Source organism: Triturus cristatus, chromosome 1_2, assembly GCF_964204655.1.
Source record: "Triturus cristatus chromosome 1_2, aTriCri1.1, whole genome shotgun sequence".
Classification (NCBI taxonomy): Eukaryota; Metazoa; Chordata; class Amphibia; order Caudata; family Salamandridae; genus Triturus; species Triturus cristatus.
Genome location: NC_140580.1, coordinates 926,347,275 through 926,368,878, shown reverse-complemented (window position 1 = coordinate 926,368,878; position 21,604 = coordinate 926,347,275). Strand labels below are relative to the sequence as shown.

Below are 21,604 nucleotides of genomic sequence, written 5' to 3'. Positions count from 1 at the left end.
CGCTGGACTTTGGAATAAAGTAGAAAAGATGTTGGACTTAAACTCCAACACCAGTCCAACAAGGCGCCCCCATTACGATGACTTGCGGGGTAAAGAAACGCGTACTAACATCTCAGTCAGGGTAGTGACTGCATTGTAAAAGCACATCGTGGTAGTAACTGCGTGGTAAATGATGTTTCCCATTATGAATATATGTTTATGTCCAGAAACCCTGAAACAAAAATAATGAAATGTAGATATATTGTTTGCCCCTTTCACCAAGATATAATGTAATGTAATGCAATGTAAAAGGCATTTCTAAAGCGCACTGCTACTCCGAGGAATGTCCTCCATCCCCCAAATACACAGTTTTGGGTCTCCATATTTCAGTATTTACATGAGACAACAGGTGACTTTATTCACGGTTCCCTTTTAAACATAGCAATATCACCGTGGAACTATAACATTGAATAGCACATTATATGTGGCCACTATCAGAGGGATTTGTTTGAAACAATTAATGGGAATGGAAACATTAGCTTTTAAATCTTGTGCAATCATTTTCTGCTTGAACTTGAAATGGTTTAACAGTATAAAAGTTCTTTTGTACATTTGCTCCACCCTTACCTTGATGTGTTTAGGAAACAGGCTGCTGGGAGAGGAAGGTTGTGTATCCACATCGCCCGATTGCTTCTTGTCTTTAGAGGAATCTCTGTTTCTGCTCATTTCCTTCCAGTTGTCATTCTGCTTCTCTTGTTCTTTGAGTGGCTACAGATTGGACAGAAGTGAGACAGCGATGTATGGGTTGGTATCATTTGAAGTGCTGGATAGTTGGCACTGCTTTCATCGGACTATGGCACCTCCTATTAAAAGTTTTCAACCTTTGCAGGTTATGGTGTCAACGTGTGGTTTGCCAAATATTTAAATGTGTCATTGAGCCAACAAACATCTCCCAAAGAGTGTGATTTAGAGGATTGTGGATGTCTGTCTGCTGCCCTCATCATTCCGCTGCTCTGCTTAGGTAGTGGCTGAAGACAGCGCTCCCTATGATGAACTGCCACCGGCCTTACCAGTGAGAACAGCAATGTAATAACTCCAAACTACTGGAAATAATGGTGGACTGCCACCCAGTTTAGGGTGGAAGATCCACTGTGTCTTTCTTGAGTGCCTCTTGTGTGAACCATAGCAGTCTCAGTGAGAAACCACTAAAAATGTCCATTTAGAGACTTCGAACTCATTAGGAATATTTTAAATGCAGGTACTTGAAATGTACCGCCTCTTTGGCCCTCACTACAAGTGCCCTGGGAAGTGGGTCTGCACTTAACCCTCAGGATAGCAAAGCAGAGCAATCCAAGGCCTACTCATGGAGGAGGTGTGGGAAGAACACCATGATCAGACAATCAGTGTGGTGCACTGCACAATAAATTGTCTTCAATGGACGTACAAGGTATGTACTCTTCTGGATTGTAACAAAGCTGCCTCTGTATCTGGTACTGGATTCAGTGTCACACTGGACCTTTAAGAAGTTACTCATGGGTTCATGTTCAGTTATTTCAGCTAGAGGCTGGCGGTAACTGGCTCTTGCTGCTGTGAACCTGCCAAGGGTTGTGCCGATATTGACCAGGCCCAGCGAACTCCACCTGTCTCTCCAATCCCCACTGCTGTGCCTAGGCACTAGCCTTTGAGTCAGTAGAGGAGGTGCTTGAGAGCACACAGGTCGGCAGAGGCCGCTTTCATTTGCGCCAGGGGGTTGGAGGATCCATCTTGGTGAAAGGTTCCAAAAGCTCAACCCAACACTCAAACAAATGAAGAGTCCACCATGAGTGCCAAAGGTGATCAGAGAGTGCATATACCACCACGTACAGTGGATAGTCTTTAACACCAAACCATCACTGGCTCTTTTTTTGGGGATGAAACCATCAAACGTGCTGGTGATTTTCTTTCTCACCAAGTTGTGACAGGTACTTCTTAGATTTTTAGGTCTCGGCTGCGAAGGCTGCGCTTGCGCAGTCTCGCTCCGAGATTTAATGACTTGGAGTAGAGGGGCTTGAACCCGCCCCTCTTCTCCCCTGTTCTCCATTGGCTGGCCTCTTGAATGCTGGCCAGCCATTGGAGGAGAGGTCAGTCATTCCTATTAGGCCCCGTCCTTTTCGGATCGGGGGGCGTGTTTTTTGCGAGAAGTCTCAGGGAGGAGACAACAGCAAAACACGCCCCCGAATCCGAAAAGGACGCTGCGTTTCTCCGAGGCATTTCTGCTCTGCCTCGGAGAAAGACGGTGGTGTCTTCCGGTGCCCTCGGCTTGTTCGATCTGCTACTTTTATAGATTTCGTTAAAAAAAAAGTGATTTGTTACTATTCGTCCTGCATTCATGCAATAGCAATTTACTTCTCTTCAAACAATTGAGAACGCTTGTTGTAATTTTGCTGCCATTTTCGCTTCCTCCGGGTTGGTTACACGCCCCCTCCTGGACCGCTCTGCCCCTCCTCTCAGCCCTCCCCCTTCTGCTTGTGTTTGCCTCTCGAGCGCCTCTCTCCCTTTTCGTGATCCCCTCTGACCCTCCCCTATCCTGCTGTACGCCGCCCTTGCTTCTATCGCTCTCAATTCACGCTGTTTGCAGCGCCACGCTGTCTCCCTTCCATAGGCATTCTCCTTTCCCTTTCTGTCCGCCTGTAACCCTCTCTTTTTCTATCCCCTTGTCACAGCAGCTCCCATCTTCTCACTCGCGCTATTGTATGTCCTAATTTCTAAGGCCCCCTTTTTTCTCTCCTACTTTATTTCCCATGTTTCACTTTGCTGCCATTTTCGCTTCCTCCGGGTTGGTTACACGCCCCCTCCTGGACCGCTCTGCCCCTCCTCTCAGCCCTCCCCTTCTGCTTGTGTTTGCCTCTCGAGCGCCTCTCTCCCTTTTCGTGATCCCCTCTGACCCTCCCCTATCCTGCTGTACGCCGCCCTTGCTTCTATCGCTCTCCTCTTCACGCTGTTTGCAGCGCCACGCTGTCTCCCTTCCATAGGCATTCTCCTTTCCCTTTCTGTCCGCCTGTAACCCTCTCTTTTTCTATCCCCTTGTCACAGCAGCTCCCATCTTCTCACTCGCGCTATTGTATGTCCTAATTTCTAAGGCCCCCTTTTTTCTCTCCTACTTTATTTCCCATGTTTCACTTTGCTGCCATTTTCGCTTCCTCCGGGTTGGTTACACGCCCCCTCCTGGACCGCTCTGCCCCTCCTCTCAGCCATCCCCTTCTGCTTGTGTTTGCCTCTCGAGCGCCTCTCTCCCTTTTCGTGATCCCCTCTGACCCTCCCCTATCCTGCTGTACGCCGCCCTTGCTTCTATCGCTCTCCTCTTCACGCTGTTTGCAGCGCCACGCTGTCTCCCTTCCATAGGCATTCTCCTTTCCCTTTCTGTCCGCCTGTAACCCTCTCTTTTTCTATCCCCTTGTCACAGCAGCTCCCATCTTCTCACTCGCGCTATTGTATGTCCTAATTTCTAAGGCCCCCTTTTTTCTCTCCTACTTTATTTCCCATGTTTCACCTTCTATTCCACTCTCCCGGGCCTGTCCTCCTTCGGTCTTATTCTCATTACCCCAACCTCTGCGTAAGTCTCACTTCCCTCCTTTACTTTCGCCCAGAGAGGACTTCTCTCCTTTATATTGCATTTTTACACCACCAAAGTAAGAAGTGAATATAGAACTTCGAAAAACTACTGCTGAGGCTCGTTACACGAGGATGTATTGAGACCAGCCCTGCCCCTTCTGAGTGAGTGTAGATTGGTGTTTGGTGGATTTTCTCTGCGGTTGGGTGTTAGTGAGCAGAGTCTCTGAACTAGTGTGTGATGTATATAGGTTTTAGGTCTAAGGAGTAGCCAGAAAATTAAAATTCTCCTCCACAGCTCTGAGGTCACCAAGCATGTGAGGTTGAACCTCCCTGGAACAGCTCCCCTTTCTCCTCCATCCAAACATCTGTCAGGTTCAGACTGGGACAAAAAATAGGCAAGGGAACCAAAATAAAAGCCCCCCCCTCCATTAGGGAACCAAAAGAAAAGTGCCCCCCCCCCCATTACCGACCCAGAGAGCTAACAAAAATGGTAATTTCACTGAAATCAACAATAACAAGCATTTACAATGCAACGGTCTCGGCATTGTTAAAGTTACAGCTATTGGCATTGCTCTTGACATTTTTGTTTATGTTTTTGTTTTTAAAACATGTAAAGAAACGGCATTGTTATTTACAATGTCAATAGCTTAATCAGTGTGTGTGTAGGTGGCTCTGTGTGTGGGTGTAAATGCAATAGGTCTCGCATTTGAGACTGATTAAGCTATTGACATTGTAAATAACAATGCCGTTTCTTTAAATGTTTTAAAAACAAAAACATAAACAAAAATAATGTCATGAGCAATGCCAATAGCTCTAACTTTACCAATGCCGAGACCATTGCATTGTAAATGCTTGTTTACTTTGCAGTCACTTTTGTCATCTGAAGTCACCTTCTGCAATGTTACGGAATGTCAAAGGGCTACACAAAAGCACAGTTTTGGGGCGCAAGTTACAATCTGGTCTAATTCAGAGGACCTTAGGGATGCCTTGAAGTAGCTCGTGAGCACGCTCCATCCACCCTCCATCTTATGTACCACGCAAACACTGGCGATCCAAAAGAAATCTTAGGTAGTAGCAGTCAAACACAGCAAATATGCACCACGCTTATCCTACTACACATACATAAGTTAAGCAAACATACAACATCCATTTCCCACTTGGATGGAGTGAAGGACCTAGTTGCTTGAAACAGGAAAGGCTAATAGGACAGTCTCTCTTTGCAGGTAACACATTAACTGGCCTGTTCAGCAAGTATAATCAGTCACTGTCACCATTGTGAGTCCTCCTTCTCAAAGTGAGCTGACGGAGGTCATGTTCAGTGGACAAAAAAATGGGGTGGGGAGGCTGCACACGGTCTGCTACTCAAGACCACAGCACATAGCTCTGGGTAATATTATTTGTCTCAGTTGGCCCACAGCACACATGCATGATTGTTTTATGTGGACTAAGGCCAAAAATACCCAGTGTTTTATGGAGACCTCCTGGCAGGAGTGCATTCTCTACCTTGCCAAGCAGAGGACTTTTCCACCCCAACAGTTTGTAAGGCCATTGCTATGCAACAATCCCCTACGTTTTAGAGATGTATATCTCTAGAAGGGAAAGAACTTCTACGACTCTCAGTTCTCCAGTTCATATCCTGTGCTTTTCGAAATATAGGACCCAAACCCAATCTTTTCTGGAGGCACCAAGTCCTTTTGGGACTTTCCTCCTAAATTTAGCTTGTACGCTGAATAGCTTTACCTTCAAAATGCAGTAGTTAAAAGCTGATGGGTCTGTCTATATTTATGATGGACTCTACCTTCATGGATGGAGAAATGTCGGTCCAGTTGGTAGAATATCCTTCCTTCCAGTCATCCTTGTTAGAGCGTTTAATGGAAAGGCCAGATCGGAATTGCTTCCATAAAGATCCATGCCGACTGCTCGTTGCACCTGAAGCACATGGGATGTCTGCTTCCTTATTCAGTGACTGCAGAATACAAGCAAGTAAAATACGCTTATTTGCTAGATAATACTTTTTTAACAGACATGCTAATGGCCTCAATTCGGCAATAAACTGCTAGGTATATAAATATCTTTCGTGTCGCTAAATTACTGGTTGGAAATAGCTACATTACAGCACAGGATTAACAGAGAAACAAAGCAAAGTCGGTCATTTAGTTATTTGGATTAGTATGATAAAGCTATCATGACGTTAACGTCTAATTGTATGTTTGGTTTTATGCATGAATTTAACATTAGTGCTTGTGTGTTTTGAGTGCCTTAAGCAACCATGCTAACACACTGCTAAAGTTGTTCAATGTTATAATGCATGTCTATTCTGCTGTGTGTGTTCTTTTATCTAGAAGGGTTTGGATGTAGTATGAGGTCACTGAAGCTGAGACACTGGTACTCCAGTCAATGGGTGGGTTTTCAGAATCCATGTGCGAGAGAGGTTCACATGATTCTGGATGTGTTCCAATTGATTACGTCATTCAGGCGCAAAGGCGTAATTGCCATATAGTCTACCAGAACAGGCAAGTTATCCAACGTTTAAGGATCATGACGTGATCTATGACATCATTGATGACAAGACTGTGCATGGTGGGGCCTACTTTACACCTTTCTTGAGATTATGATACAGATGTAGAAATTTTGATGAGCGATGTTCAGGTTTTAAGAACTGAGTGTACTCGACAGAACTGTGATACTCTGTATCACAATTTGCGCTACAATTCACTAGGTGCAGTCTCTGGAACCAGTCTACATGCAGTGCAAGGGAGAGGATGTGGCCTAATGGCTAGATGGGTCGACCTCAAAGCTGGGGAACCGGGTTCGAGTTTCGGTAGGGACGATCAAACTACCTGTGATTCTGGGCAAATCACTTAATCTCCCCGTGACTAACAATCTTCTCCTTCTCACATCAGGGCAGGAGTGATGACGGCTACATTCATAAAGGTGGTTCTAGGCCATTAACAGTTCAGGAGAAACAAGGCATAATAGAGGGCGTCAGGTGTTTGGTAGAGGGCTCATGGGCCCAACATAGGGCTTGCTGCTCCAAGTGGTCATTTCAGCAGTCCTCAGCAATTGAACTCACAGGCCATGAGAAAATCTACTGCCGGTGTGCACATACATTAAAGGGATGCCATAAGGCTTTGGCAACACAGGGAGGGACGAGAGACCGCGGGCAGTATACACTTCCCAAAACAATCTGTACTAGTGACTTCTTGACTCTCTCTCTGTCTCGCTGTAGTGTTTGGGCTAGGCAGCAGCCGTGGCAGCCCTTTGTCAAAGAAAACATCTACAAGGCAGCACACGGAACGACTGAAACTGGGACTCTGCGCTGAATAGAATCAGGTTTTCTCCAAGCCAGGCAGCCTATGCCATTTCTGCTCTCAGGCGCAGCAGTAGTAAGTTGTTGCCTCAACCTGAAGTATATTCCTCGCTTGAGGCACATGCGCACTGCACAGTTGTACAGAGCTTCAGGTGAAAGGGTGAACGCTGAGCTGACCTGCTGGACCATCTTATATCCAGAAACAATGGCAGTTCAAAGTTGTGCCCACCATTTTGGTGGAAAGCAATCATTACAAAGTGCATCTTTGTTGTAAACAAGTTTATTACAACACTTCTGGCCATTGTTTTTTCTTGCCTAGACAAGCAGAACATATATAGTTATAGAAAATGTTAAAATTGTATTATATGTATACAAACACACATCACGATGAATGAAAGTGGGCTCTTCACATTCAGTAAATGGCCTCATAACAGATAAGCTCTGAAACTCTCAGGGATGATAATGTAATAAAGATGCATTGTTTGACTCCTGTGGGACATTGAGCCTAAGGGGCCGATTAGGATGGCGGAAGGACTACCGCCGGCGGTGGCGGTCCTTCCGCCATCTGACAGCAGTTTCCCCCCCCCCCAGATTATGATGGCGTAGGGAAACCTCACGGCAGTGTGGGGTTCCGCAAGGCGGTCCGTTTCCGCCTGCCTTGCGGAACCAAATATAGGGCAGCATTGCGGCGGGGATTACGATATCCCTTTCCGCCTGTCTTTTTGCGGCGGACATCCAACAGCGAAAAGACAGGCGGAAAGGGATTCGGAGGCCCATAGCGGGCCCCCCTTGTTGTGGGGGGAGGTGTTGCTGCACTGGGGGGGGGGGTACCCATGGTACCTCCCTGCATTTCCCTGCACTGCGTGGCAGGCACTGCGTTGTGTCTGCCACGTAGTGCAGGAATATGCAGTGCATGCCATTTTAACATTGCGTACGGTGCTGCAGCCAGCAACACTCTCTGTAATGTTAAAGGCCCTGGATGCGCCCGCCAGTGTGGCGGGCTCATTCTAATTGCAGTGGTGGGACCGCCGCATGTCTGGCGGGCGGTCCCAAACACCGCAACGATGGCGGGCGGATCATAATGAGCCCTTTACTGTCTGGACTTCATTTACTTCCTATGGACCTGATAATGCATGTGTATCAGGGGTGCCCAAGGCTTTGGATACAATTTTTCCAGTTTGCGGCCAGCTGCAGATACTCCATTAAATCAGGCCATCTTGGACTAGCAGATCGCCTTCACCTAAATGAAACAATTGGAGAAGAAATGCAAAGGTTGGAATTGAAGGTATACTGCGGTGATTAGTGTGGGAAAAGGGACCCTAGTGCAGAGGTTAGGAGGGAGATATTGAAGCCAACATTGGGAAAAAAGACATTAGGTCGATATTTTATTTGGGGCACTAGGGCCAAAACAGGGATTTGGGACCTGAGACACACATTCTTAATAGAGCACAGAGGCACGAGCTGAAATACTATGGCCAAGATTAAGAATGAAATGCTAAAACCTGGCTTGAGAGGTTGGCACTTTGACCCCAACGTTGTTTTCAAGGCCCAAGGTCAGGTTTGGAAATAGAGGTTCCTTTGGACTGGTTATGTGACATAACACAAATCAAGGAAACCAGGTTCCTATCCAAAGGCAAGAATTAGAGCAGGCATTTTGACTAGTCACTTGTGTTTACCATATAATTCCATGATGCTGCTTTAACGGGTTATGCTCAGAAGAGAGAACAGAAAAAGAAGTGAGAGTGGCAGAAAATTAAAGATCCTAAAATAATACATAAAAATATAATTTTTCTAACTGCCGAATACTTCTTGAGAATTTCTAGGCTTGTGTAAAGAAGACAGAGCAGGAGGTTAAGGGTTAACATGCGTTATGCAGGTGAGTTTGTAATTCCAGACAACGACGGACACAGTGACCGCACTACCCTATGTTGTTCCCTTATTATCAATTAGTGATTGGATGTAGAGTAAGCGTGCACAAGACAAACTCCAGCACTCGCCGTTGAGGAGTGCCAACTGCTTAGCAGAAAACTGGAGGGACAGGTTGGTGGAGTGGTGCACTGCTTGTTGTTACGACAATGGTGGTCAATAAATCAATGAGTCTTGGTATGTGATAAGTCTTGTTTATTTTCCAAGACATAGATTGCCAGCCAACGCGTTTCGTTCAATTAATGAACTTCTTCAGGGCATGTATGGGCACTCTTGTGAAATCACGGTCAAACAATTAAGTAGCCAAAGTACAGCGCAGGGGCCACCTTGATAAGGGCCTGTGTGCGCAACGTTCTGAAAAACGGGATGCGAAGGAGTCTCGTTCTCTCACGAAAATAGAATCTATTTTCGTGAGAGAATGAGACATACCAAGACTCATTGATTTATTGAACACCATTGTCGTAACAACAAGCAGTGCACCACTCCACCAACCTGTCCCTCCATGCGTTATGCAGGTATCTGCTCTTTTTTAAGCATTTAGCCTAAGAGGAGCCCACATCATCATCAATGTGGAAATTCATGAGGTGTGGAATCTGCAGGTAGAAGTCCCTAATATCAGAAATCCTCTCTAACAGGCAAGTAACACTCATGTACCTTCCTCTCCCAGTGTGTAATCTTATTGACCAGTTAGTTCCAATTTCCAATTTGATTTGTTTGCAACAAAGGCGCCTGAAGAAAAAGGGTTCTCAGAATTGATTATACAACCTGGGAAACTATGTTCTTTTTATTTTCTGTATTTATGAGTCACTTTATCCTTGATTTGGACAACCTCAACATTTTTTGGGATATTACGTTTTGTGTAGTGGGACTTTGATGACTCCTCTAAGCAAAAGGGGAAGGCATTCTTGGTTTTCTAGAGGAGCATCCTAGGGATTTTTTAGTGCATCATTATTTCCTTTTAGACTTTCAGTACATCAGCTGCTGGCTGGTTGCCCATCGACTGGGGGTGAGATTTAGTTGAATAAGTGCGGATTGCAAGTGTACCTTGCAACTATTCTTAAGCTATTCAACTTCCATTACTAGGGCCCCATGAGAGGCCAGTGGACTCCCTAATGAGGCCCGGCAGTTCGTGGCTAAGAGAACCATTAGGGGATCTACAAGAATGCTAAACACTGACACAGCTCTACTGGGAAAAGATCCAAAGGTACTCATAGTAGCAGACTAAAGACCTCCTCAAAGATTGCCCTCTTTATCTATTTCACATGCCCACTGATACATTAATTAATGCCATGCACTCTTTATCTATTTCACATGCCCACTGATACATTCATAAATGCCATGAATAAAGGTCTCCCACTTCTCACTCAGCATCTTCTCTGTACTGGTTTTTGTTGTACGGAGCTGCGGTATGCCCTAGTCTTCAAATGATGGCATCCTTCATACATTCACGCTTCTTTTTGTCACTATCTTTCAGTTCCATAACTGCTTCATTTCCATGTAAGGGAGAATGCACAGTAAAGGAGTCATTTTCTCATCCTCTAGTCACATCCTGCAATCACACTAGTCGCTACGGCATAGTTGGGAAAGTAATCCTTTGGGGTGTGAGGGCGTAAGGAGTGCTATTCTGCTGTGCTCCTTACGGATGTACGCATCATATTAGCATGAATTGTTAGTCCAAGAACCTTCAGCTTCATGGCTCAAGAAAGTTTGTTTTCGTTGAATTCTGTCTTTCTCTTTCTGTTTAATTTCTTGTTCCTTGACTTCGTGCTCATTTGCCTCTCACTGTCCTATCGCCTGAGTTTCTTTCTTCCATACTCTCTTATTCCATTTATACCTCTCACATTCTAAGCACTAGCGCAGTACTGTCTGAATGCAGGGCTACCTACGGATTTAGGATGCGGCTAACATCTTCAGGTACAACATAGATACAACTATTTAACATCCTATCATTTGGATCAATTGTTTAACTGTATGATGGTACAAATAATCCTTTTCCAATTAAACAATGGTAATTCTGTAATAAAATGTTGGTGCAATAAATCATTGATATACTTTTACATTTCTTGCAATGCTTATTCAAGGACACATCTCTTAATATCTATGATAGAACTGTACCATCGTTTTGAGACTGGGGATGCCACCAAGATGGTGTGGTGTTTGTACTTCACTAGAGGTGTGTCTGGCCTGTGGCTGTTCTTTAGTCTCCGTCGACTTCAATTTTCGGACCCGTTTTCTTACGACTTGTAACGGCTACAGAATACAAACAAAAGAATACAAACAAATATATTACCGCTGTTTGTCGTAATAGTATTTAAATCATGCTAGAGCTTCTTTAAAGGTTTCTCAGGGCGATGCTACTTGATCAAAGTGCAACTGAAGCCTAGAAAATGCCTACCAATATATGTTCCTTTTTCACACTTCCCTTTCTAATCATAGCCTTTGTTAATTAAGCAACATTAGGCCAATCTAAAACTGTCTTGGTTACTGAAGCTTAGGCCAACCCGAAACTGGATTGGTTACTTGAGCTGCATCCAAATGTTTCAGATGAAAAGTTAGCCTGGCTCTGGTGTGACTGGTGCACAGCTCCCAGAAGAGCCTATGTTAAGGGACCTTGTATCAACACATTCTAGAAACCTCGGTGGACCCTCTTGTTTTGTTTATGAACCCTCACTTAGAACAGTTTAAGCTTGGTGAAACACAGGTACTCAGCCCACCCACAGGATAAAGATAATAACTATTCCTTAATTATAAAATATTCCAAATGGGGCTAATTGAAAATGTGATTAAATCTATATATTTATTTTATTATATGCACAAAAATATGTTCTTCTTAATACCTTTTTCAAATGTAAATATTTTATAAATTGACACATATTAAAAAATAGCAAATATTGTCTTACTACATTATTATCAAAAAAGGCAGAAATTTAAACAGCTATATTCTAAGGACAATAATTTAAATCAAAATCGAAATCAGTTAATGACTAAATTATTTCCACTTCATTGCAGCGTTGTGTACATTTCTTCAGTAGATTTATATACCAAAGTCAACTTAACTTGTTTAAAAAGAATATTTCGTGAATTCAATTCAGGAAGCGCTCTAGTTGTGAACAACATCAGTTAGTCGATCCCACAATTGTCATCGTACAGTTCTATTTCTACACAATTTTGGTCAGTACCATTTCAAAAGACATTTGGTTTTCACTGTCTGAATCTTTCAGAATGCCCGCAGGTAAACATTTTCAGACCCACACCAACTAAAGTATTTCAAAGACGGTATCTCTTCCCTGGAAGTGCCTGCCTTTGGAGGGGTAGGCTATGTAGAGAAGAAGTGTCCAGCCAGATCTAAGCCTGAATGCAAAATGACTGGGTCAGGCTCTGAAAAAAGTGGGCCATTGAATTCCCTTCACTGTGTAAAGTCACCAAATCTCTTCAAAACTCACCTTTGGTAAAAAAACAAAACGGTGAATCCAGAGATTTATCAAATTTGAAGTAGAAAGCACAAATTCCAAAGGTAATTCCACATTTTCCAGAGGAAAACTGGGAATAAGTATGTACTGCATCTATTACATACAGCACCCGAGGGGACCGATATTTTGTGGGTGCGGTAAATACCTCACCTTATTCTGGGCTACTAGTAATCAAGGTTTAGTAGCATAACAAAGGTGTGTGTGAGGGTTAGTAGGATGAGGTAAAAAAAAAAGGGGAGCGTGACGGAGTAGAAAATATGTGGAATTGCGTGGGAGGAATAGGAGATTAAAGAAACAATTAGTAGGACATGTTAAAGCAGTGCAGGAAATAAGGGGAATTATCCAGCCCACCCACTGATCTGGCAGCTATTATTGATACAGATCGGTATTCCGGGCTGGGCCCAGTGAAATATGCCGACTTCCTCCCGGTGGAACTTGCCGACACCCGGACACATTCAGAAGTGTCCGCACGTTGTCTGCTTTCCATTTGGAGTAACAATTCCTAGGTGGGGAAAAGGCTTTCTTATTTTCACTTCCAGCTGGGCCCAAATGAAAGGCCATTAGCCATTCTTTTGGTCGGGTCATCTGAACCCTAACACGTAGATGCCAATGCAACGGAGGGAAACAAAGGTACACAGTTCATTTTCACTTCTTGAGTACTTAAGGGAAACTATGATCGGGAGGTAGTGACTTTGTTGAACCCCTTGAATGTAAGACATGCATGAACTCAACTCCAAGAAATTCATATGTATCTTTGAGTATTAGTTATTAGACAAATAATGATTGAAATAGCACTAACTTTTATTTTTTATTTAATTATTTTATAGTGATACTCTTCCCAATGTAGAATGTTAGAGCTCTTTACATTACACACACCAAATAAATCGTGCAATTGTGTAAATCTACATACAGGATATGTTACATAAGACTATGAGAGCAACAAGGTATAGGAGTCCCACATCATCCATGCTGGCAGGCCTTATATGTTGGGAGAAACATAAAGTCAGTATCTAAATCATTACACTGTGGTTAGGGTTATATGTAATAATAATAAGACTTTATTACTACCGAAACCTTTTTTTAGCAATGTTAGAATAACGACAGATTGAGGAAAAAAACAATAAGGTTCTAAATGCATTCCCTGCAATTTGGATGCAGCTCCTTGATGCCGGTTCGTAGCTCACTGAGCTATACTTGAATGCCAACTTATGAAGTACAAGTAACAAAATAATATCTGTGTCAGAAGCAGGGCCCACTTACTATCTATATGAAGCACAAATCTTGTAGCTGCATGTCACAGGATTTGCTTTGCACTAAGCACATTAAGACTTTATGCTTTTTAGTTGTGATTGCAATTGGATTTATATAGCACTTACTACCTCTGACGAGACTTCGAATCGCTTAATGGAGATTAGCGTGCTACTCCGGAACCCAGGGTTAGTGGTTAGTCCAGTGGTTATTGTTAGTTATTGTGTTTAGTAATGTATTCTCAAGAAAAATTGCATCCATTTACTCCAGTTACTTTTTTTATGTATTAATACCAGGTAGGTGTGATCATTAGTGGGGGGGAAATCAAAACTGTGGCTACACAAAACCCAGATCTTTCTAGCAAGTGCGTTAACTACAAGAGTTATCTTATCATTATTATTATCCCCATAAAACGTGTGGGCACATAAAGAGCTCTGCAGGAATTACAAATCAAAAATATTTTGAAATGCAGCCTCTTTTTGACCAGTTTAAGTGAGCCCAAACAGACTTACTGTCACACATCCTTGTTGCCAATTTACATTCATTATCAGGGTGTAAAGCATTTTTCGCATAACATTTTCAAGATCAATAGTACAGTAATTCCCCAACAAAGCCTGTTCTGCTGCCATGCCTTGGCCCCTATTGATGGGTTCCCAGAGTATTTTTTGCTATTTCCAGCAGTGCATTAAAAGCAGAAAATCTACCCACATAAGGACAGTAAAATCTAAGCAAGTACATATTAGAACGGGCCCAAGACATATGGTCGAAGCCGCACAGATCAAAAATGAATAACCTAGGCAGTCTATCAGATGCAGAAAAAGTTTTAAATGTAGGCCTTTTGGGGGAAGCAAGAATGCTGAGGAGTGTTGCTAGGGCTGGCTTTTAAAAGGTCCAGCTTTGGGTTTGCTTTGTGTCCGCATTATGAGCCTCGTGTGCCCATGATGCTCTAAGTTAACTGTTGGAAAATGAACTTCTCCCATTATAAATCTCTCTGCATAAAGCTAATTCGTCAAAGCCTTCAGTGCCCCACATAGGGTTAGTGCGTGCTATGTAAATGTTGCAATACAATACAACACAATTTGTATGCAACTTTATAACAGGGAGCCAGAACCTATAAAAGTTTTGGTTTCTTAGGTGGGACCTACAGCAGCACCCCCCACATATGTGTGAACAATATAGATTCTAAGCATAAAATAATTTTAGGCGTTGTGTTTTTGTTGTTTTCCTAATAGTGTCTGTTTGGATGTAGGTTTAATGGAGCCAGGGCAGGAGTTGACACCATCTAAGTATGAGAAAAATGTGTCTTAATGTAACAGAAACAACTGGTTGAGGGATCTCCAACCTTTTCTGTGATTAGAGCTACTTATGTTGAATCAAAATCATTCAGAACTACTAATATTATTAGAGTTGTAATAAGGACCACATCAGACACATTAGTGGCCACCATTTGCAATATATGTGCAGTGATCACTTCAGTTCATCAGGTATAGTTGTCAACAGTAATGTAGCAAGCATTGGCAAGCCAATAATTTCTTTTCTATTATGCAAAATCTACTGACTTTGTCAATGTAGGGAGAGGATGTGGCGTAACAGCAAGATCTTCCGACTTTGGAGTTGGGATACAGGGTTGAGCCTTGGTGTCAACTCAACATCCTGTGATTGTGGGCAAATCACTTAATCTCATTGTGCCTATGGACAGCACCTGGATACGCTCATGGGTGATTAGCCGCGCTATACAAATCTGAGTTTTTTTTTTTTAACATGTTGCATGTGACTATATGGATGTAGCATAACTGAAAGAGTTGCAAACTTAGGGAACCAGGTTAGATAATCGGTGTTGGCTTAACATCCTGTGATCCTGGAATAGGAAGTCCTCAAGGAGAGAGGAAATAACAAGACACGTGAGTGAAAGTAGTGAAACGGAGAAATGTGTGAGGGAGGACAAAGAAAAGTTTGTGAGGAGAAATAAGAAGTTGACGTGAGTGATAGCAAGTAGAGCCAAGTCCTGAGTAGAGCATCGGGACAGTAGCTGGCAACTGCGGAGTGGAGAGATGGTGGGCAGAGTTGGGTTTTGAGAGGAGCACTAGGATAGCAGACGGTCGCTGGGGAGCGAGGTGATAGTGGGCAGTCAAGTCTCGAGCTGTGTGTGTGGGCAGGGGTGTCAATAGACGGCACTGAAAGCGGATGAGGCTTAGGCTGTTCTTGGGCTGCTCTGGGCACTGTGGCTCTCGGCTCAGCAGAATTTTCCTGTGTGGGACACTGTGTCTCTTTGCTGCGATCCTGGGCGCGGGTCTCCATACGGCGGGAAGCTGTGGGGACCGAGGTGCAAGATGGGCTGCACGGTAAGCTCCAAGAATAAAGCGACAGCCGAGCTGTCCGAGGTGATAAAAATCTGCAAGATGACGGAGAGAAGGCGGTGCGGGAGTTTAAGCAGCTGCTGCTGATTAGAGGTCAGGGAGGAGGGAACAAGCAGGGTGCTGCTAGGCATGGAATCGGGGCTAAACTTTCGAGTGACTGCGGACACATGGCGAGGACTCCAGACACATGCACTCTGTAACAGTGCATGTGGTAAATTAAAAAAAGAGTACCTGCGACCAGTAAAAGGACACAGGAAGCAGTACTTGGTCCAAGCTCCATGACTTGGACTAGAACTCTGAAGCCTAGGAGGAAGTTAGACGGCAGGAGGATCAGCTGACCCATAAGAAGACAGGAACCGTAAGAGAGGTGGGAGCCAGCCAATAGTAAATAAAGGTAAGTAAAGGGTGGGCTCTAAGCCCCTCTTAAGTTTTTTTCCATTACAAAAGATTTCGCAAGCAATGTGCAGGCGGAACGTAAAAAAGACTTTGCTAATATGGAATATCTGTAGATGGGTAATACATAACAGCCATAGTAGCAATGCTTTTGGCACCAATGTCATAATAATAATAAATCTCCCCAACACCGCATGATTTAGCACTCAAATAATAGCTTTAAAAAAGTTGAATATGCTGTAAGGAGGACATGTATTATAATGGACATGCAGTGCTATCAGAAATTCGTCCTCCTCAATACCAAACGTAGAGAATGCCTCCCTCTAACATAACTACACACACACACACACACACACACACACACTAGCATTTTTCACCAAACATCACCATAAACGTCCTCAGAGTGCATGAATTTTCATCTTGAATATATGCTTTTCAATGTTGATATACATAAATTAATTAAACCAAACAAAGCCTCTAACTTAGTAAGCTGAGCTGCAGAGAGGAGTAGCTCATGAGTTACTCGAGAATTCTGTAGTGGATGGTGCATGCATGCCAACACACCGGATTCAGCCAGGAGACTCCCAATTGAATTTATCCTGGCTTTATTTTAGCGGTCTCCCCCTAAAATTGCCTCCAATTCAATGCAAGTCAATGGGGAAAATACATTTTCCGGATTTTTCTTTTTCTATGTCTCCCTCTTGTGTTTCTAAATGTTGGCAAGTACGTTATTGGGGCCTGGCTAGAGGCATACATTTGATTAAACATGCAATCTTTTTTAAGTAGTACATTTGTTTTTGTGAAAAGTGTGTGTGCTTTTACAGGACCTCGGAGGGCAGAAAATCATTTTACCAATTTTCAAAAATCTGTTTTGCCCCTAAGACTTACTATTTCCTGTTTGACATCTTCACTTTTTAGAGTACTGGTGGAAGGAGTCTAAAAGTAAAACAGAAAATAAGTCTTTAAGCAATGGAAATATGTTACTGTACAACCTATACATGTACACTCTTAGATTTATAAATCCACAGAAATACACAGGAGGCCAGAGTCACAAAGCAACTCCTGTGCATTTACTCCTAAGCACAGATGTAAGAATTTTTTGCTCTTCTCAATCCTTACCAGTGGTATGTTTGGAAAGCTGAGCCATTCACAGTTTTCCAGATGGGCCCTTGAGGAAGTCTTGAAACTTTTTCTGCTTAGGTACTCCCCACAGATTGGAATTGTACACACTGTGCAGCACCGCTGTGCAATTGCATGTTTATTTTTTCTTGTTTTTTTATACACAGGTAACATTTTTCTATTTGGAGAAACAACTTCCCCTATACCCTCGAGGGTTGGGTGAGGTCTCTTCCTCTTCACAACATGAAAAGGGATTGACTCCAGCCTTTGTCGGGTGTAAATCTCCGCCTCTAATTAGATGGTGGAAGGGTCAGAGATGAGTTTGTGAATGTTAGGAAAAGGCAGAGTAATATTATGTAGGAGTAAATGGATCTGAGTCTGTACGGTCAGCTTCTGTTTTCTATTGTAAGAACTAATCCAGCCAATTTCGATTGCCGAATTGCTTTTATGAACGAAAATGGTTTTGTGAATCAGTCCAAAGATGTCCAGCATGACTACAGAGCACCAGAAAGGACTCATGTCTACATCAGGGATGATGTTGAGTGTAGTAAACCTACACATAAGCATGGAAAAACATTGAACCCAAGGCAAAGATGGCAGGAATACAGAGGCATGATGGTAAGAAATGAAACAAGGATGCATTGAGCATGGGGTAGGATGAGGCTAGAGAAATGCTGACATAAGACTAATGGATGGACTGGATGAACGGGTGAAAAGTAAGGCGAAAGGCTGTGCACACCGCGGAACAAGGGCCGGCTTTAGCGCTGGTGGCGTCTGGTGCGACAATCCTTTTTGGTGCCCCCACCCCCCAATGACCTCCTCCTCAAGATTCACATACATTTTATTTGTTCTAAAGCGCTGGTAAAAGCTGGCTTTACTAATCCACTCAGCTATCCGCATAAGATACAGATCTGTTCTTTGCAGCAGGCATTTTAACCCTCTGCGCTACTTTGTGGCAAGTCTAAACTGCCACTAGACAAAACTCCCATCTCTCTCTCGCAGGAATATTAATCGCAAAGGTTATCTTGACATTTTTATTGCTGCCTGAAACCTGGGCGCTCAAGGAACTCTCCAGTAGGTGCCTTTAAATGGTAAACATAATGCTAAACACAGCGCCCTCTTGAAGTTAGTGGCCCCTCTACAGGTCAGCGCCCAGTGCAGCCGCACCGGTCGCATCACCCTAAAGCCGGCCCTGCTTGGAGTGGACAATAATGAGTTTCATATTAAAGTCTGCTGGAGCAGGACACCAGCAACCCTATTCCAAGAGAGGAAGTAATGCTGATTCAGCTGGTAACAAAAGTGCCGCCTTAATTGGGAAAAGTAATGCTGGAACACCGCACTTCCAATTTTTCCCACATGTACATTTCACCAGGAAAAAACATGACAAAATGTGTAATATAAATACAACGTGTGGAAATTCAGGAATGAATAAACAGATTTACTAGGCAGCAATTACATGATGCAGAAGCCGAATTGGGTGAGCGATGGGAATATAGAGAACAAACATGGAGAGTCATTTGTGATTGCACGAGTAGAAAAGCGAGCACTGGCGACATTATGTAAGATAAAAACGTCTATAATTGTACTCTCATTTCAGGACATTCTGGCTGGTGCATCTAGCCCACAATGAACTCGAAATATTGTTTTGGCTCATATTATAAAATCATTACAACTATTATATTAAAAAGCAATTTATCAAGAGATCAGTGGCGGCTCCTCCGCTAAGGCGGCATAGCGTCGCCCCACTTACAGGAACAGCAAAGAAAGGATATAATAAAATGATAATAACAGAATGTTATTATCATTTTATTTTTTCCTCCTGCTGCGGCAGTGCATGAAGGGGCAGGTGGAGCTTAAGGGGAGGAGTGGTAGAACACGCCTGTGCGCAATCACTGTTTGGTCGGCCCTCTCGGGCCGCCCAAAACAGTCATGCGCACTTTCCTGTTCTCCATGCAGGCTGCATTTCAGCCTGCATGGAGAACATGCCCACCCCTCCAGCCCCCTGGCTGATCGCTATGTCACGGCACTCAAACCAATCATAACGCTGCATTGCAGTGTTGTGATTGGCTTAGGGGTGGGAGTCTGGCTGCCTACTTCCTGTTCCAACCGGAGGCGGACACAGGCGAGCAGGAGAGAAGACGTGGAACCCGGCGGCGGCAGCAAGGTAAGTTTTATTTGATTTTAACCAATTTCTGGTACTCTCACTCGGTTTTCCTGATGCTCTAAATGACGGAGACAGTGTTCAGTATAAGTATAGCTATAGGTTCAGTATAAGTATTGTAGACCAAGAACATCTTATCCTCTAAAACGGGCGCTTTTCAAAATGCTATGCTCAGGTAGCACTGTGGTGTAATACCAAGAACCTTAGTTTATAGAAAAGCATATGCTTTAGGAGACTAGAAACAAGAAAAAAACTGCAAGTCTTATGAGTGGACTGGACTGAAAGACAGGACTTATAAAGCATAAATAAACGCTGAACTAATCATGGAGCTAAGGGGTGAATAAATAACATGAAGAGAAAAGCCTGGGACTGTATTCACTAAAAAGCTGAATTGTTGCAGGTGCAATAAAGTTGTATCTGCTTTGAAATCAGCAAAGCCACGGAGGTACAGAGGCTGGAGAGTCTAACAAGGGAACCTGATCTTACTCTGGTAGATGATGGACAAAGCAGGCCTCTAGATCTCTCATTGTATATAAGCATCACATACTCGGTGCTAAACATGGCACCCTTCATTTTTCCCAAATGTGTATCAACAGACTAAATGTATTAACCTCTTTAACTGATGTTTCTTCAGGTGTAAAATCCAGCTTCTGGTTGACAACATCAGAAGAAGGTGGCTGGAAGAAACCAAAAAACAACTAACATTTACAACAAGAAAAAAGTATAAGTGCTTCTAATTTTACACTTTGTTTCTGCAAATCCAGAGAGCTCTCTCTCTTGTACTTCCGAGTTTCTCCAGTAGTTGGTTGCAATTGTTGGAGGTGCTCTGGCTTGCAGCTAAAAGAGAAATGTGATAAATGGACTGAATACTCCCTAAAGAAAGTGATTTGGCTGATGGGAAATTGGTCCCTTTACAAGCACTCAAAGAATTATCTGGGCATATATTTAGACATTGAAAATAGCAGATGTCCTCAAAAGTTCTGGAAAATCGGGAGAAAGTCTACAATTCTTTTATATACATACTATGGTATAGTGGAGGTACTGTGGTGAGACATGGGGAAGTTCGAGAATATAAAACCCAACAAGTTAGAGTCCTTAGTAGGAGGAAGAAAATAAGTATGAAGAACATTGAGCAGCCTCTTGAGTGGAGATACGGAACAAGAAGAACATTGATATACTTGTGTTCTGCTTTTAGGAAGCCCAGTCTAATGCACCTAACTCACCCTGAATTGGAAAGAGTTTTGGGGATTTTAATATAAAAGCAATCTAACACAATTACTTACTACATTCTAGATGAGCTCTTCGCTTTCCACGGTACTGAGAAGGGGCTTCTTCCAGTGCCTCTATGTTTCTCCTCCCACCACCCGATGGTCCAGCCGTCACCTCCACAGCCCAGTAAGTGTTTTTCAAATGTTTGGGTGTATGTATGAATAGTATGAATGTATGAGTATTTGTGCCTGTGTGAAAAGGGTGTGCCTAAGTTAGTGCAGATACGTGCTTATGAATGGTGGGTGTGAGTATGTGTGCTTGTCAATGGATGGGTGTGAGTGAGTGTGCTTGTGGATGAGTGAGTGTGAGTATGTGTGTACTCTTGTGAGTGGATGGGTGAAAGTGAGTGTGCGCGTGTGTACCTGCCCCAATAGTTCTACAAATCACAAGCCGCCATTGGTTCTTGCTAAGGATCAGAATCATTGCACAAGAAATAAATCTATGTGTGTTTTGAAATCTGTGCATCAGCAAAGCCCTGAAGGTTAACAGGGTGGAGAGTCAAACCAGGGAACCAGGCCCTGCTCTGTTGTAGATGATGGGAAAAGTGACCCTCTAATTCTTTCATTGTGTGTAAGCATCATTGATTCTGTGCCGAACAGGACACCCTCAGGCTTTACACAACTGTATACCAACGAACTGAATATACGAACCTGTTTGAGTGATGTTTCCTCGATTGTCTGATCCGGCTTCTGGCAAGCACCATCAGAAGTTGGTGGCTGGAAGTAAAAAAAAACACCAGATGCCCGAGTGTTATAAAATTATGACTTGGCGGGAGGGTGTG

At 43.4% G+C, this 21,604-nt stretch overlaps 1 protein-coding gene across 1 annotated transcript in view; it reads right to left on the bottom strand.

The window, feature by feature from the left end:
- Positions 1-21,604, bottom strand: part of LOC146868343 (uncharacterized) — a 155,329-nt gene that overhangs the window by 19,097 nt on the left and 114,628 nt on the right. Inside the window, exons 44-49 of the mRNA XM_085624110.1 lie at positions 21,474-21,539; positions 20,166-20,231; positions 17,163-17,210; positions 10,922-11,056; positions 5,369-5,536; positions 607-747 (exon numbers count right to left, since the gene is read on the bottom strand). Of these exons, the coding sequence (XP_085480236.1) occupies positions 607-747; positions 5,369-5,536; positions 10,922-11,056; positions 17,163-17,210; positions 20,166-20,231; positions 21,474-21,539 (624 nt within the window). The remainder of the gene's footprint in view (positions 1-606; positions 748-5,368; positions 5,537-10,921; positions 11,057-17,162; positions 17,211-20,165; positions 20,232-21,473; positions 21,540-21,604) is intronic.